Source organism: Triturus cristatus, chromosome 7 (assembly GCF_964204655.1).
Source record: "Triturus cristatus chromosome 7, aTriCri1.1, whole genome shotgun sequence".
In the NCBI taxonomy this organism is placed as follows: Eukaryota; Metazoa; Chordata; class Amphibia; order Caudata; family Salamandridae; genus Triturus; species Triturus cristatus.
In genome coordinates this window covers 1,344,752,948-1,344,770,433 of record NC_140590.1, presented here as the reverse complement: position 1 = coordinate 1,344,770,433, position 17,486 = coordinate 1,344,752,948, and the positions used below count along the sequence as shown (strand labels likewise).

The 17,486-nt window shown below is 46.3% G+C and overlaps 1 protein-coding gene across 4 annotated transcripts in view; it reads right to left on the bottom strand.

Moving 5' to 3' along the window:
- Nucleotides 1-17,486, bottom strand: part of ATXN2L (ataxin 2 like) — a 767,539-nt gene that overhangs the window by 658,448 nt on the left and 91,605 nt on the right. For all 4 annotated transcript variants that reach the window (XM_085618994.1, XM_085618995.1, XM_085618996.1 and 1 more), the window contains exon 4: nucleotides 5,444-5,515. In XM_085618994.1, coding sequence (XP_085475120.1) covers nucleotides 5,444-5,515 — 72 coding nt within the window. The remainder of the gene's footprint in view (nucleotides 1-5,443; nucleotides 5,516-17,486) is intronic.

The window sequence follows — 17,486 nt, the reverse complement described above, 5'->3', positions numbered from 1 at the left end:
TTTCTATTTTTTTCTTCTACCGCGCCTTGGCTTTAGTAACATTTTTATCCGTAAGATCTCAACTCTACACCCGCCCCTCCTCGTATCAACGGGCAGGTATCAGATCCTATTTTAATTGAACGTGGCACTCGACAAGGGTGCCCGCTCTCCCCTATGCTCTTCGCCATTGCGATGGAACCTCTTGCGGCCAGGCTCCGGCAACACCATACTCAAAGGGGTATCAGCTTCTCGGCCCGCGCTCTCTTGGTCTCCATGTATGCTGATGATATTACGTTGTATGTCCGCCACCCCCAAGACAACCTCAGCCCCCTTGTGCGTGAGATAATACGATTTGGTGGATTGTCCGGCATACAGGTGAACTGGAGCAAGTCAGTGTTGTTCCCTCTCACTGATGCCACCAAGCCATACACACCGGATTGTCCCTTTGTATGGGCCTCTGGCCCCACCCGTTACCCAGGTATTTGGCTGAGCAGGGACTTGGACGACCTCTGGAGGTCCAACTTGGCGGATCTGTACCCCAGAAGGAATATTCTACTTACCAGTATGCATCTGTTCTTGGCATGTAGAGCTGCAGATCCACACACTGTGCATAGATCGCCATCTGGTGTTGGGCCCGGATGTTTGCACCTGTTTTTGTCTTGGAAAGTCTTTGGAAGTCACGAGGTATGTGACTCCTCCTTTGGATCATAGTGCGCATGGGCATCGGCTCCATCCCCAGATTGTTTTTCGCCAGCAGGGAAATGATGGAGCTTAGTAAGAAACAGGAAAGATGCCCATGTGTGGTGTATCTAAGTAAGATAATACTGGAACAGATAAAGGTAGCCGGGGAGGTGGCTGGGCATGTGTAGATCTGCAGCTCTACATGCCAAGAACAGATGCATACTGGTAAGTAGCATATTCCGTTCGAGGCATATGAGCTGCAGATTACACACTGTGCATAGATTGTAAAGCAGTATCCACCCCTAGCGGCGACCACCAGTATCTGTTGCAGTAGTTTGAAATAGTGTTTTGAGTACAGCCTGGCCCACACTAGCCGGTTTAGTTTGCACATCAACACAGTAGTGTTTTGTGAATGTGTGCAGTGTAGACCATGTAGCTGCCCTGCAGATATCATCTAAAGGAATGTTGCCTAAAAATGCCATTGAATCTCCTATCTTTCGTGTAGAGTGGGCTTTAGGAGGAACCGATAAAGTACGTTTTGCTTTATGGTAACAAATCTGTATGCATTTGACAATCCACCTAGCTATCCCAGTTTTTTATATGGGGTTGGCTTTGTGTGGTGGTGAGAAAGACCCGAATAGTTGTTTGGTCTTACGAAAGGGTTTTGTTCTTTCTATGTAGCATAGTAGTGGTCGTTTGACATCTAAGGTGTGAAGAGCTCTTTCTGCAACTGTTTGTGGCTGCGAGAAGAATACAGGCAGCTCCACAGATTGATTGAGGTGGAAGGGAGAAATGACTTTAGGGAGGAATTTAGGATTAGTCCGGAGAACAACTTTATTAAGATGCATCTGGAGAAAGGGTTCTTGAATGGTTAGTGCTTGTAGTTCACTAACTCTTCGTAGAGAAGTAATGGCTACGAGGAAAGCAGTTTTCCATGTTAAGAATTGTAGCTCACATGTATGTAGGTGTTCAAATGGAGGCCCCATTAGTCTTGTGAGAACGATGTTTAAATTCCACACAGGGGAAGGTGGTACTCTGGGGGGGAATTATTCTCTTGAGTCCCTCCATAAAGGCCTTTATGGCAGATACCCTGAAAAGTGAGAAGTGCTGTCCATTTTGTAGATATGCTGCTATGGCAGCAAGATGCAATCTGATAAAGGTATAGGCTAGGTTGCATCTTTGGAGGTGAAGTAAGTAGCTTATGATGTGTTGGATAGACACATCTAGGAGATTAGTGTTGTTGTTATGGCAGTATACTACGAATATCTTCCACTTGGCTGCATAGCATGCTCTAGTGGTAGGCCGTCTAGCTTCTTTGATGACGTTCATACAGTCAGGAGGAAGGTTAAGGTAACCAAATTCTAGGATTTCAGGAGCCAGATCGCTAGGTTGAGTTGAGCTGGGTCTGGGTGTTGGATCTCTCCATGGTTCTGGGTTAAGAGGCGTGGAGAGAGGTGTAGTTTTTGGTGCGGAACTACTGAGAGTTCCAGCAGTGTGGTGTACCATGGCTGTCTGGCCCAAGTTGGAGCAACTAGGATGAGCGTTAATGAGTGTTGCTGTAGTTTGCGCACCACTAGTGGAATGAGTGGGAGAGGCGGAAAAGCGTACGCAAATCTGCCTGACCAGTTCATCCATATCGCATTGCCTTTGGACAATGAGTGAGGATACCTGGTGGCGAAGTTTGGGCATTTGGCGTTTTCTTGAGTGGCGAAGAGGTCTATCTGTGGTTGCCCCCAAATCGGAAAAAACTGTTGAAGAACTTGTGGATGAAGTTCCCACTCGTGGATTTGTTCTGTTTGACGGCTCAAGAGATCGACTATTGTGTTTTGGAATCCTGGGACATGTTGGGCTAGGAGAAAAATGTTCTGAGGTATAGCCCACCTCCATATGCTCTGTGCAAGTAGAGAGAGCTGCAGAGAGTATGTCCCGCCTTGTTTTTGGATATAGTACATGGCTGTCATGTTGTCGGTGTGGACTAAGACAGTCTTGCCTGATATGTGTTTTTGAAATGCTTTTAAGGCTAGAAATATGGCTAGTAACTCCAAGTGGTTGATGTGGAGTAACTTTTGTTGAGGTGTCCACCTGCCCTGCATGGTGTGATGTAGTAGGTGAGCTCCCCAGCTGGAGAGCGATGCGTCCGCTGTCATGACTATTTGAGGAACTGGCTCGAGGAACAATCGCCCTTTGGAAAGGTTCTTAGTGTTCCACCGATGCAGAGAGCGAGGAGTACGACCGTCTACCGACACCAGATCTGTTAGCTGACCTTGAGCCTGGTTCCATTGGCGTGCTAAGCACTCTTGGAGAGGACGCATCTGGAGTCTTGCATGAGGCACTATGAATATGCAAGAGGCCATCATCCCTATGAGTTGCATGAACACTCGAGCTGGAAGAGTGTGTTGCGGTTGGAATCTGGTGAGAAGAGCTTGGATGCTCGCTATCCTGGCGGGACTGGGATAGGCGAGCGCTCTTGAGGTGTTTATGGTGGCACTGAGGTATTGTTGCGTGTGGGACGGTTGGAGCTGGGACTTGGCGTGATTTATTGTGAATCCCAGGTTGTGAAATTGTTGAATAGCGGCGTGAGTGTGTTGTACACGGATTGTACGATTTGGCTTTTATAAGCCAGTCGTCTAGATATGGTAAGACGTGTATGTGTTGTCTTCTTAGATGTGCTGCCACTACTGCTAGGCACTTGGTGAATACTCTTGGTGCTGTGGTGACTCCGAATGGAAGTACCTTGAATTGATAGTGCTGACCGTTCACTACGAATCTGAGATATTTGCTGTGAGCGCTGTGAATGGGAATGTGGAAATAGGCGTCCTTGAGGTCTAGAGTAGCAAGGAAGTCACCCTGGGAAAGCAGAGGGAGGACCTGCTGAAGTGTGACCATGTGGAAGTGGTCTGAATGTATGTATAGGTTTAGAGGTCTGAGGTCTAAAATAGGCCTTAGAGATCCGTCCTTTTTTGGTATGAGAAAATAGAGGGAGTGTCTCCCTTGTTTTGTTGGTGCAAGGGAACTGGTTCTTTTGCACTTTTTTGTAGGAGGGTGATTACCTCCTGCTTTAACAGTAACAGATGTTCTTGTGACATTGGACGGTGTTTGGGTGGGATGTTTTGGGGGGGTTGATGTTAGTTCAAGACAGTAGCCTGATTGAATGATTTCGTGGACCCACCCGTCTTAAGTGATGTTTATCCAGGCAGGGAGAAATTGGTGGCAACACAAAGGAGTCACCCTAACACCATTAAGCCCACGATCTGACTCAGCTACTACAAACTCCCCCGATCTTGAACAAATCATAGCGGAACGCAGGAAGGCACTATAGGCGGCCAAGGAGGTGAGACTAACGGAGGAAAGCTCGGATGGAGAGAGAGGCCCACACTTGTTAACCTCAGAGGAAGAAGGCAGCAACGTGCACACTTCCCGCGATGGCTCAGTAACACCCCCGATAGTGACCCCTCAAAGGGCGGACACGTTGATATGGGCACAATTATTATTTCAATTCATACAGGAGACGGCGCTGGTGGCATCACCGATGGCTTCTAAGTCTTAATCCCAGACTCCACCCCTATCCCCTATGGGATAGACAGTAGCCAATACACAGCAGGCTCAGGACGCATAAAGCCAACGATATATCTGGGGAATACAGGACAGGTTCCCCCATCTCACGCAGACTGTCTCCCCGGACCCCTCTCCCTCCCCTACACGCAAAGCAGCACACTAAAAATGAACCATAGCTAACCACACAACTGATCATCACTGATATATTTTCCGACGGCTCCCCAACTCCCCCCCCCCCCCTTCATCCCCCGGTTTATCGCCCACAGTTAACAGTTCTGTCTTTTCCCCTCGGTATCTCCGAAACTGACCTATTCCAACTGGGAATGCAATCATGAATCCTATTTGAGACGACACACAAAGGTAGAGGTGGGGACGAAACACCAACCCACACACCCAGGAAAACCCCTCAACCAGCCTCCACAAAGCATACCAATATATGCAGAGTTAAGCTGGAGGATACCTACCAGAATCTTTTACTGGATTTTATCCAATGTGTTTGATATGCAATAGAGTCGTGGATTTCTTCTACATAGGTTATCATCCAAACGCCTGATTCTGGGAGAATGGATGGTTGTTCTAGTCAGCTTGTTAGTAGTCCTGAACTGGGAAAGTTTTAAGTGCACCTTACAACTGTAAAAGATGCAAGTATGAGCAAAACCGAAGACCTTATGCTGTATCCGCTCAACAAGTCATGCCAGGGGAGTTGTGGGAAGGGGAAGTAAGAGGGGGGGTGGGGGGGGGGGGGGTTATCATGGGGTAGGTTTGAGAATTCTATGTACTTTTCTCTTCTTGAGGTATGGAACTTCACTCGTTAGCGCTGTTACGTTGCATCTTGCAATGAAAAGAAGATGGTACAGTTAGTGGGCGGTATGTTGCAGGATGTTATAATGTGTAAGGACAACATGGACTGTAAACCATGAATCACGAACAGACTTGAGTGTACAAGGACTATTGTATATTAGGGTACTGATATGTGAGCGGAAGCTCCTGACTGAAGTATTCCGGAAGTATTGTACAAGGTTAATCAATAAACATATTTTACACAAAAAAAAAAATCATCCAAACGCCTGCAAATGCGTGTTAATATATGTTAATGATGTATTAACTTGTAATATGAAAAGCAAAATCCCAATAAACAAATAAAAAAAATAAAAAAGTAGGAAAGCATTGGGATTTTAAATTATTTGAAGGCTTTTGTCAAAAGCCACATAGTTTACAGAAATCTTACCTTAGAACTCAAGGTTTTGAAGATTCCCTGAAAGACGTTGCCATTTTTCACTTTCACATCACAAGGAGAGCCCTAAAAAAAAAAAGCAAAAAGAAGATAAAAACAAATGCAAAATTAGGCCCACTTCAGCTTTTCTGACCTGTGAGCCTGTATCAGGTTGACAGACTTGGCTGCTCAACCCAGCAGCACTGGAAGGTGAGCGTTCGAAAGGATACATTCACAGAGGATGCTACCCTAGTACCCCACGAAAAATAATCTAAGGGCCAGAAACAATATAAAACATAATTAATTTAAAGTCTTAATGTTGAGATCAACACGGACCATTCCCTATACTTGCAGTGCCTTAGTAGATTTTAAAGCAACGTTCATGTCCGATCAAAGTTCTTTCTGGAACTTCTATTTCTGTTGCTAAATCAATTTATAGATTTTTAAAATTGCCATTATACTATCTCTGAAAGCTACTTAATAAACAGCAACATTTCCAAACTTCTAAGCAACATATTACAATTTATTTTGGCAAGCACCGATATTGCAGACAAATCTCTTTATTAAACCATGGCTTACTGAAAACTTTTAAATACTGCACTCAAGATATTCTTTGGAATCCATTTATTTACTAGGATGTTGCCTTTACTACAAATAAGTCAGTAGCTTCATAACAAAACCTCTTTAAATTGTGCCCACTATCATGTTTCAACGATTCATCAACATTAGTTAGACCTAATGGTACAGATGGAGCCTATTCCAGGCCCAGACTAGCTTCAGGAGCAACAATAAATGTAAAATCTCAGAGTTGTGGCCTGCCTTTTTCTTTTGTGCAGAATTGAAGAAAAAGTTACTCACCTTCAGTAACAATATTTCTTGTGGATATTCTATCTACCTGCAGATTCCTCACATTTTGAAAACAATCAGCCAGGCACCAGACTGGCCCGTAACACTTTACTCCATATAGCTCTTCCGGTAGAGGAGGACGGCTCCGCTCAATTTCACCAGTCATGTACCTGTAATGTCATCTACCCTATAAAGCACTCCTGCACTGCTGTACAAAACCGTTTCCCATGCGTTTTGCCCACGCCACTGAAGCAGCAGGATGAGAATGACATCAATTAAAGTATGTAATGGGAATGAAAACGTTATTATGTTGACCCATAACCACCCATTCAATGGGGAGGTGGGAAGGATAGTTAAGAAATCTGCAGTTATAGAGAACAGCCACCAAATGATTTACGTTACTTACCCTGTAAACATCTGTTCGTAGCTTGTAGGGCTATAGATTCACATGCTCTGCAAATTCCTGCCATCTAGTGCTGTGCTTGGACGTCACAAGTTGTTGTTCAAAGAATAGTTTAAATCAAAAGGCCTCCTGTGACTCTTCTCTTGGTAGGGAATGGGCTTGGGCACGGACTTCTTTATTAGATTATTTTCTGCACAGCAGGCGATTAAGAATGGAGTGGTTATTAGCGAGAATGTAGTGACCATTGTAGGAAAGTGGCTCTGTATAAACTGTTCCCTAATAGGTACAGAGTGTACAGAGTCCACAACCCCCAGAGGTTTGGAAGAGGCTAAAGTTAGATATAACCTTACTCTCTAAACTGGTAGCTTGGTCGAGCAGTAAGGCAGTATCAGATGACAGTGTAAAGCATTTGTTGTACACACTCAGTCAGCAAATGGTCTCACACACTCAATAACGGAACTCTAGGCCAATGGTTTATATATAAACAATATATGGTTTTATTTTAGAACCAACAATAGGTATCAAAATATACTTTCTCAGAATGAGATGCTTTAGTTAAATACTTTGCAAAACGCAATTGACTTGGAATGTAATAGTTACAGTTTGTTGCAATAGGCAACACAATTTCAAACAATAATACATTAAGCTCAAAGGCAATTTTAAGTTATATGCAATTGATTACTTTCAGGATTACTTTTCTAACTCCAGGATTGAATCCTAGATTCAGTCCTGGGACAGTTCTTGGAAACAAGTGAGTACATACATTTTAGTTACTGTTGTGATTTTTAAGCAATATTTTGCTATTTTAAAAGTTGATACAAACTTTTTCTGATCAAATTACCAATGTTATCCTATGGGAGGAAATTCACTTAGCAGGTAAGTGGGGTTATGGTTGCTTTTTCTAGGTCAGTGTTGGATCCTGGATCCAGCACTAGTGTACCACCTGTAAGCAGTTGAGAAACTGTGTTTAAGTTATACAGGTGATTATTAATGAATATTTAAAAGTTTGCAAAATCCACATTTAGAAGAAATTTCATAAAAAACAGTCAATGGTTTCCTATGGAAGAAAATTCAAGTTACAGGTAAAGTATGTTCTCGTTACTTTTGTAATCCAGTGCTGGGCTCCTAGGCTCAGTACTGGGACATCTATCTAAAACAGGTAAGTAATTACGTTTTCACAGTTGGTACGATTCTTACAGAATATTTGTAGTTTGCAAAAATGGACACTTAGAAGAAATTTCACAGAAAAACAGTCAATGGTTTCCTATGGGAGAAAAATCAGTTACTGGTAAGTACGGTTGTTAGTACTTTTCAGGGTCAGTGCTGGGCACCAAGATCCAGCACTGGGATCTCTCCTAATAGCAGGTGAGTATTTCCGTTTGTTACTCGATTGATTTTAGGTGAATATTTTAAAGTTTCAAAACTCGACACTTGAAACCAGTCAATGTTACCCTATGGAAGAAAAGTGAGTTATCGGTTTAAAGTTAACTACTCGACTGGCAGAGTTAAGGTTCTGGGCATAGACTCCAGTGTCTCCCAGGGTCAGGTAAGTACAGTTGTAACACCCTCAGCGGCACAGGGGCAGCAGGGTGCAGAGTGAGTTAGGCCCAATGTTATCCTGTGGGAGGCAGGGGGCCCTTGGTTGGTGGCTGCAGACTAGCAGGCCACGCAGCTGTGGAAGCTGGGCTCCTGGTCACTTGCTCAGGGTAAATGGGGAAGTAGGTAGGAGTAGAAGTTGCACTGCCAGTGCCACTCGGGCGGCTGGGTGCAAGGTGCTTTGGAGCCTTCGGGCGCTCAATGGATTGCAATGGAAAAGCTCAAGGACGAACAAAGGCTGCAAGCTCTGGGACGAAGATTCTTCAGGTGTGACCACCACTTCGAGAGTTACGTTGGGTAGTTGGAGGATAGGTAGGTACCCAGGAGTTGGGCACAGGAGGCCGCGGGCGCCAGGTGCAGGGTTGCCGTTTGGTGTCGGGAAATCTTACCCTCTGTTGATCGTGGTTGGGGGGGGGTCCCTGGATCTGAGGCTGAAGGCGTCGTCAGGAGCGTCGTGGAGGGTCCTTGGGTGCCGGATTCGAGGTCACAGTCGCTGGGGGTATGTCCTCAGGGTCTTTGTCCACTCCAGCAGAGGCCAGGCTTGGCGGGTGCAGAGTGTGCAGGATTCATGGTTCCTGTCTGATGCCAGGGGTCAGTTTCTTGCTTTGAGCAGTGCCACTGCTTGTGGGAGTCCCAGATGCTCAGAGTAACAAAGTAGCCATGTCCTCCGGGGTTTGTGAGGTTGCTGGCCACAGAAGGTGCCGGGATTTAGCAGGAGCAGGTTCGAGGGTCGACAGGCCGGTAGGGCTAGGGCCAAAGCAGTTGGTGTCTTCCTCACGTTAGCAGCTGCACGGCAGGTCTTCTTTCTTCTTCTCCTTCTTTGCCGTTTCAGAATCTGGAATCTGAGGAAGGGAGGTTCAGGGTGCCCCTAAATACTAAATTTAGGGGCGTTACAGGTAGGTAAAGGGCAGGGACCACTGGGTCCCTGCCCTGGGGTGGGTACACCCCCTATCCTGCCACTCTCCTGTGGGAGGGGGGCAGTGACCTAGTCCTGATTGGGCAGGGCCCCCCCCATCTTCAAGATGGCGAGAGCCCGGAGATGTGCTTTACCTCACCTCCCCCACCTGAGGGGTGGGGTTGGCAGAGGCTGGCACACCCCCTGTCCTTCCTTGGGGTTTCCAGCCAGTCTTCCCGCCAGAGTGGGGGTTTAGAACAGGTAGGGCCAGTTGCTGAGTACAGCAAGTGGCCTGGAGAAGCTCACAAAGGCGGCATGCCTTTGAAGCTTCCCCTGCCCATCCTGGGGGAGGAGACCTAGCACCTCGCCCAGGATGTGTATTGTTGCAGGCCCAGGAGAGCAGATGGCTCTCTACCCAGGGGTCCAGCAACATGTCTGCTGTGTGGCAGCCTAGGCAGCCCCTCAGACCAGAAGTGGATTGTAAGTTAGGTTCAGGGGGCATCTCTAAGATGCCCTCTGTCGTGCATTGTACATTAAATCCTGCACTGGCATCAGTGTGGGTTTAATGTGCTGAGAAGTTTGATACCAAACTTCTCAGTCTTCAGTGGAGCCATCATGGTGCTGTGGAGTTTGTGTTTGACGATCTCCCAGCACCATACACTCTTATATGGCAGCACTGTACTTACAGTGCCCAGAAATGGACCTGGTACTGTAAGGGCACAGGGCTCATGCTCCTGTGCCCACACCACTGGCATAGGGCACCCAGCTAGAGGGGTGGCTGATGTATGCCAGGGCAGTGTATGTTGTAGGCATGGCACACAGGGATGTGTGCCATGTCGACTCTGTTTTGTCCTGGACCCAGACACTCGGCCTGCAAGGACAGTGTGTTTGTGTTAGGGGACAGGGCCTCTAAGGGTGGCACAATAAGTGCTGCAGCCCTTAGAGGCCTTCCCTGGTCACAAGGCCCTGGGTACCTAGTGTACCATTTACCAGGGGCTTACATGTGGCCAGGACTTGCCAATTTGGGTTGTGGGTGTCAGTATAGTTTTTAGGGAAGGAACATAGGCCCTGGGCAACTGATTGGCAGTAGCCCAGGGCACACTCAAAGTACATTCAGCAAAAAGTGGGGGCATACCATGCAAAACATATGGCACTTTCTCACAACCATGAAAACGTTTTTTGAAAGTAAAATAAATTCTTAATTTATGATGGGCAAACAAGACACTGACCCAAAAAAGGTGGTTGGGCGCATGTGAATCTATAGCACTATAAGCTACTAACATATTTACATGACAATTAACATATTCCATTCATAGAATGTGTGGCTGTAGATGCATATGTTTGCATAGGCAGTAAATTAGTACTCCCTCAAAGCGGTGGCTAGTCAGTGATTGATGCAGATGTCTGAAACAGAGGTCTTAATACTGTCTGGCCAACTCCAGCCTTTTGATGGGCAAGGATATCTACACCGCAATCTTTAGTGAACGTTTGTGGAGCTGACCACGTTGCTCCATTGCAAATGTCAGCTATAGGAATATTTCCTAAAATATACATGGTTGCCCCCTAACTTCCTAGTAGACTGCAGCCTAGGGAGAGTGGGGAGAACGATCCTGGATTTAAAACCCCATTTGAATACATTTTACAATCCATCTAGCAATACCGGCTTTAGATATAGGATAACATTACGAAGGCTTAGCCAAAGCAGCATAAATCTGTTGAGTTTTTCGTAAAGATGTGGTTCTGACTATGTAGTAAGAAGAACAATTGTTACTTACCTGTAAACAGGTGGTTCTCCAGTATTGGTGTCTTTCATAGATTCACATGCTTAAATTCCCCGTCGGAGTGGGAGTCCCACGGTAAATAATATAGCAATATATATAGCCATAATATACATATATATATACATATACATAAGTAATCCTATAAAAACAGAGATGTAAGTAATAACATCAAGAATGTCCCTATATGAAATTTCCATAGAGATACATGGAAAGAGAAAAAAGACATTCGTAGTCTATCTCTGTCATTATGTTAGTCCAAACTACGGCCAATCAGGCGCCAGCTCCTCTCTAGAACCTTCTCCTCAGAGCTTCTCACCTCAGATTTTCGTAGCACCAAAGTGACTTTAGAGTGTATGAGGAGAAGAGAGCCTCTGAAGGGAGGAGGGAGGGTCGCATGTGAATCTATGAAAGACACCAATACTGGAGAACCACCTGTTTACAGGTAAGTAACCTTCTCCAGTATTGGGGTGTCTTTCATAGATTCACATGCTTGAATATAGAATAGCTAGCAGTAACAATCATCATTGTTTCCATGATCACAGAGCCTTGAAAATTATAATGACAATCAATCTTCTCATGCATATGACAGTACTGAATAACTGTAATTGTATAAATGCCTCATATGTCAATTATAAATGGAAACAATATGGAGGCGGGAGGAAGAGGCTCACCTTATTTAAAAAGATTGCGTAGCACTGCCTGTCCTACTGCAGCGTCCTCTTCGCTTAAAGTTGCCAAGCAGTAGTGCTTAGTAAACGTGTGTCTGGTTGACCACGTAGCTGCTCTGCAGATGTGTTGCAAAGGTACTCCAGCAAATAAGGCAGTCGATGATGATACTGCCCTAGTGGAGTGCGCTCTCACTGAAGACTGTAGGGGTTTGTTTGCCTTTTGGTGGCAGAAAGCAATAGCTGCCGAAATCCATCGAGCAATGGTCGGCTTAGTAACCTGACGTCCCTTATGACAACGTCCATATGCTATAAAAAGTTGATCGGATTTTCGAAACGAACTTGTCCTACTGATGTAGAATTTTAGGCATCGCTTCACGTCCAAAGAGTGCAATCTTTGCTCTGCAGGTGTCTGAGGGTTGGCAAAGAAGGTCTTTAATATTACTGGCTCATTAATATGAAAATCAGTAGGCACCTTGGGTAGGAATGATGGATTGGTGCGTAACACTACAGCATCCGGTTTGAACTGCAGGAACGGAGGTTTGACGGTAAAAGCATGAATGTCACTGACACGACGTGAAGACGTTAATGCCAGAAGTAGTGCGACCTTCCAAGTTAGATATTTTAGGTCGGCCTTGTGAATGGGCTCGAACGGAGGTCTCATCAATTGCGCCAACACAACGTTAAGATGCCACAACGGAGGAGGGCGTCGAATTGGCAGGAATTTACGAAATAAACCCTTAAAAAAATTGGCGGATTATTCTTGAGGAACAAAGGGAATTTGAGCCATCCTGCCGAAAACGGGAAATTGCTGCCAAGAAAACCCGTAGGGTTGCGTGAGACAAACCAGAATTAGCTAGGTGCAAGAAGAAAGGTAGTAATTGGTGCGCCCTGGAGTGTATCGGGTGGACTCCGTTAGCGGCACACCAGTGGCAGAATCTTTTCCATTTGAACTTGTACGTCCTGATTGTAGAGGGTGCTCTTGCTTGGGCCAAAATATCCCTACAATCCTGCGGGATGTCTAGATGGGCTAACTCATGGTGTTCAGGTTCCAGGCCGATAAGCTCAGTGAGGAGGGATTTGGATGACAAATTCTCCCTTCGCTCATCGTGAGCAGATCTGTCCGCTGTTGCAGGAGGATTGGTTGACATTGGGACATCAGAAGCAGTTCTGAGAACCACGGTTGTCGGGGCCATTGTGGGGCTATTAGAATCAGGTGGCAAGGCTGTCTCTTCATTTTCCAAAGGACCCGAGGTATGAGGGGAATTGGAGGAAAGGCGTACGCAAATAGATTGCACCAGTTTATCAAAAGGGCATTCCCCTGCGAGCCCTTGTGGGGATGCCAGCTTGCATAATTCCGGCATTTCCGGTTCTCCGGCGTAGCAAAAAGATCCAGTTGTGGACGACCCCATATTTGGAATAGCCTCTCTAGAGTGGGTTGGTGTAATTCCCACTCGTGGGTCGACGAGGAGGACCTGCTTAGGGAATCCGCTAGGATATTGGCTACTCCTGGTAGATGTACTGCTGTAATCATGATTTGATGAGTGAGAGACCAGTCCCAAATTCTTTGAGCTAACCTGGACAGACTTGGGGATTTTGTTCCGCCTTGTTTGTTGACATAGTGCATACAGGTTGTGTTGTCTGTTTGTATTAGCACTGATTCTCCCTGGATCAAGGGCAGAAATGACTTGAGAGCAAGGTAAATTGCCATCAACTCCAACCTGTGGATGTGCCAAGTTCTTTGCTGTGCTGACCATCTTCCTTTTACGGAGAGATCTTCCAAATGTGCACCCCATCCCTCTAATGAGGCGTCGGTCGTGATTGTCCTGTCCGGCGGCACCGACAGAAAAGACATGCCTTCTGTGAGGTTGGCTGGATTTTCCCACCATGCGAGCGCTGACCTCATTTGATCTGAGACACGTACCATATCGTGGAACGAACCCGTGACCCGACGCCACTGAACGTCCAGTGCTTCCTGAATAGGGCGTGTTCTCAGCCTGCAATGAGGAACTAAGGCAATGGAAGTTGGCGCCATCCCCAGAAACGATTTTAACAATCTCACAGAAACTGACTCTTTTGATCTGATTAACACCACCAGCCGTAGTATCTTTTGCAGACGCTCTTGGGAAAGAAACGCTCTTGCTGATACCGTTTCCAGAGTTGCTCCCAGAAAATCCCTTTGTTGAGCAGGATGAGGTTGGGATTTTGCTGCATTTATCGACAGACCTAGTGAGCGAAACACGTTCTGGCACAGAAGTATGTGTTGTTCTAGGTGAGTAATTGACTGGGATTTTAGGAGAAAATCGTCCAGATATGGAAAAATCTGCACTCCCTGAAGTCGCAGAAACGCTATTACTGGAGCTAGTACCTTCGTGAATACACGAGGGGCCGAGCGCAGACCAAACGGTAACACCTTGAATTGGTAATCGCGTTGACCCACTCGAAAACGCAGGAACCTTCGATGCCTTTGTAATATCGGAATATGAAAATAGGCATCCTGGAGATCTATAGTTGCCATGAAATCTTCCTGCGAGAGTAGACGCAAGATGTCTACTAGCGTCATCATACGAAAGGATTGGCTTTTTAGGTATTTGTTTAGTGCCCTTAAATCGAGGATGGGCCTCCACTCCCCGTTCTTCTTTGTGATCAGAAAGAAACTGGAATAAAAACCCTTTGCGATACTGGCACCATTTCTACAGCTCCCTTCTGCTGTAGAAGTCGAACTTGCTGTAAAAGTTCTTTCATGTGAGCAGGTGGTGGTCCGGAGGGTGGTGTGGAAGGAGGGAATTTGGTGAATTCTAAGGCGTGTCCTTTCTTCACAATGTCCAAAACCCAACGGTCCCTTGTGATGGAGGACCATTGAGAAAAGAACAGATAGATTCGACCTCCAATCATGCATGTCCGGAAAGAGTCACTGTCTCTTAGATGCGTTTCCTCTGTATGAGGATTTCCCTCTATACGACTTAGAAGCCTGCTGTCGGGAAGATTGCTGTTGCTGGGTATTGGAATATCGGTTGGATCCTTGATTATAGGGTCTGTATTGATTATTACCCCTTCGAAAATTGGAGATTGGAGGAGGAGGAGGTGCCGAATCCGCGTGCACCACGAAAATTCTGCCTTTGAAATTGAAGGTTTCCTAAAGATCTAGCTGTCTCAGTGTCCTTCTTTATGGATTGAAGTGCCTCATCAACACGAGTTCCAAACAACGCTTCGCCGTCATAAGCCATGTTAAGAATCATGGATTGTACTTCCTGACGAAAGGATGTCGATTTTAACCATCCTTGCCTGCGCAGAACAGCCGCTCCGGCAAGCTGACGGAATCCCGTGCAGGCGATGTCTGCTGCACAATCAATAATCTCCGTCGATGCTGCTTCTCCTTCTTGAAGCAACTTCATTGCTTCCCCCTTAGAAGGCTCCGGTAACTGTTGTAGTACTTCTGAAATGTCAGCCCACACTTGTCGGTCATAGCGACCCAATATGGCCAAGGCATTAGCTGCTCTTACCACAGTAGAGGCCATTGAAGAGAACTTACGCCCTATGGCATCCATTCGACGTCCGTCACGGTCCGGTGGTGCGGTGACAGTCGACGTCGGATTCTTTGCCTTACGTTGCGCTGCCTGCGTAACGACTGATTCAGGTTTAGCCTGTCCCGTGAGGCATGCTGGGGTTCCTATTGGTGCCTTATATTTTTTCTCTAATCGAGGCACCTGTGCCGGCAAGGTATTCCGTGCTTGCATCAACTTCTTGCCTTCCTCCCAAATAAATTCCACAATAGGAATAGCATGAGTCTGTTTAAACGGCTGACTTTTGAAATCATAGAGGAAACAATCTTCCTCTCTGCGCTCAGTTGTTAGTTTAAAACGTTGCGCCGCCCTCTCTATTAATTGATGGAAATTTGCTATGTCCACTGGAGGTGAATCCCCTGTGACTATCTGAGAGGGGGATGGTGTCTGTACTTGGTAATTGTCCCACTCCGCCATATCCTCATCATCGTCATCCACATCCCCATCATCATCATCATCTGGGAGTTCACCCTCTTCTGTTTCTCCCTGCGGAGGCTGATATTGAGGCAACAACCTCTCTGGGACCTGTCTTGGTGGTGCAGACGGCAGCAGAGGTACAGGATTCTCTATTGGTATCGGTGGTATAGTTGGAACCACAGGAGTTGACGGGACCTCAGAACCTTGTGGAGGTAGCGGAAAGCGTTGATTATAGTCATCCAACATGCGTTGGAGATTAGTTATAAGCGACAAAGGAAGAGTCGCCTTTGGCTGTTTCGCAGGCACCTGCTGTATGTACACTGGATCTTCATCCTCACTGCTATCCTGGCATTTAATTATGAGGTCGGATGGGCTTTGCGCCGTTCCAAAGGACTCCGGCAGAACCTCGGACTCCTGATCAGAATCCGTAGCAAATAAAGGCGATGGAGGCTGCGCCTCTGAAAGCGATGCTGAAGATGCGTGAGGTAGCTGTTCCCTCCTTGACTCTTGGGCAGACGCTACTTTTTTCAACCTTATCCTTATGAAAGAACCGGCCGTTGACTGCTGTATGGTAGACACTGTGGATGTCTTCGGAGAAGGCCTCGTCGACGGAGCCGTCGTAAATGGAACGATTGTCGACGGAATATGCATCGGTGAACCTTGCGCCTTTGAAATAGACGTCGACGGAACCGCCGTCGACGGAGCCGCCGTCGACGGAGTCATCGTCGTCGACTGAGCCGCCGTCGACGGAGTTGTCGTCGTCGAGGTCTTGGTCGACGAAGTCGCCGTCGACGATCCCGTCGACGGGGTCTTTTTCTTCTTCGACGACGGAGTGGGCGTCGACGAGTTCGACGACGCCTTAGTCGACGACGCAGGTAGCGTCGACGATGTAATGGGCAAAATTGAAGTCACAGCCCTTGTACTAGTGATGGTCCCCGTCGACGAGGATAACGTCGACAGAACGCTCGTCGACGACGAAGCAGCTGATGTCGTCGTCAGTCACCGTCGACGAGCCAGATATCGCCGATCTCGCCGTCGGCAGCATCGTCGACGAGGCGGACAGTCTTTTTCCTGAGGACTGTGAAGTAAACGCCTCTTCAGCCTGAGAACTGTTTCTCTTAGGTGACAAAACAGTAGGTGCGACAGCAGAAGTGGTAGCTGTCATAGTCAAAGAAAGCTTCTTTTTCTTGAGGAAAGGAGATGGTAACTCCTGCACACTACTGCGCTTAGAGGCTGGTTGAGAACGGCCAGAATACATACTTTCCACATCAGAAACTGGGTTGTCCTTATCCTTCAGTCTCTGTAGCCATATTAACAGGCGGCCTTCTCTATCCTTTAAAGTCTTTGTAGAAAAGGTTCTACAAATTTTACATTTTGCCACCTCATGGTCTGGGTACAAACAGTAAATACACTTACTGTGTGGGTCCTCAGAAAATAGACGCAGCTTTCCACATGAAGAACATGGTCTAAACAAAGATCTCTTACTGGAAGACATTCTGACTGAAAAAACTGAGCAGAGCTCAGGGAGACTCCCTGTCACACGACGTGCGGTAGAAAATCTGAGGTGAGAAGCTCTGAGGAGAAGGTTCTAGAGAGGAGCTGGCGCCTGATTGGCCGTAGTTTGGACTAACATAATGACAGAGATAGACTACGAATGTCTTTTTTCTCTTTCCATGTATCTCTATGGAAATTTCATATAGGGACATTCTTGATGTTATTACTTACTTATATCTCTGTTTTTATAGGATTACTTATGTATATGTATATATATATATATATATATGTATATTATGGCTATATATATTGCTATATTATTTACCGTGGGACTCCCACTCCGACGACGGGGAATATTCAAGCATGTGAGGTGAGGAAGGATGTTTGGTGAAGCAAAC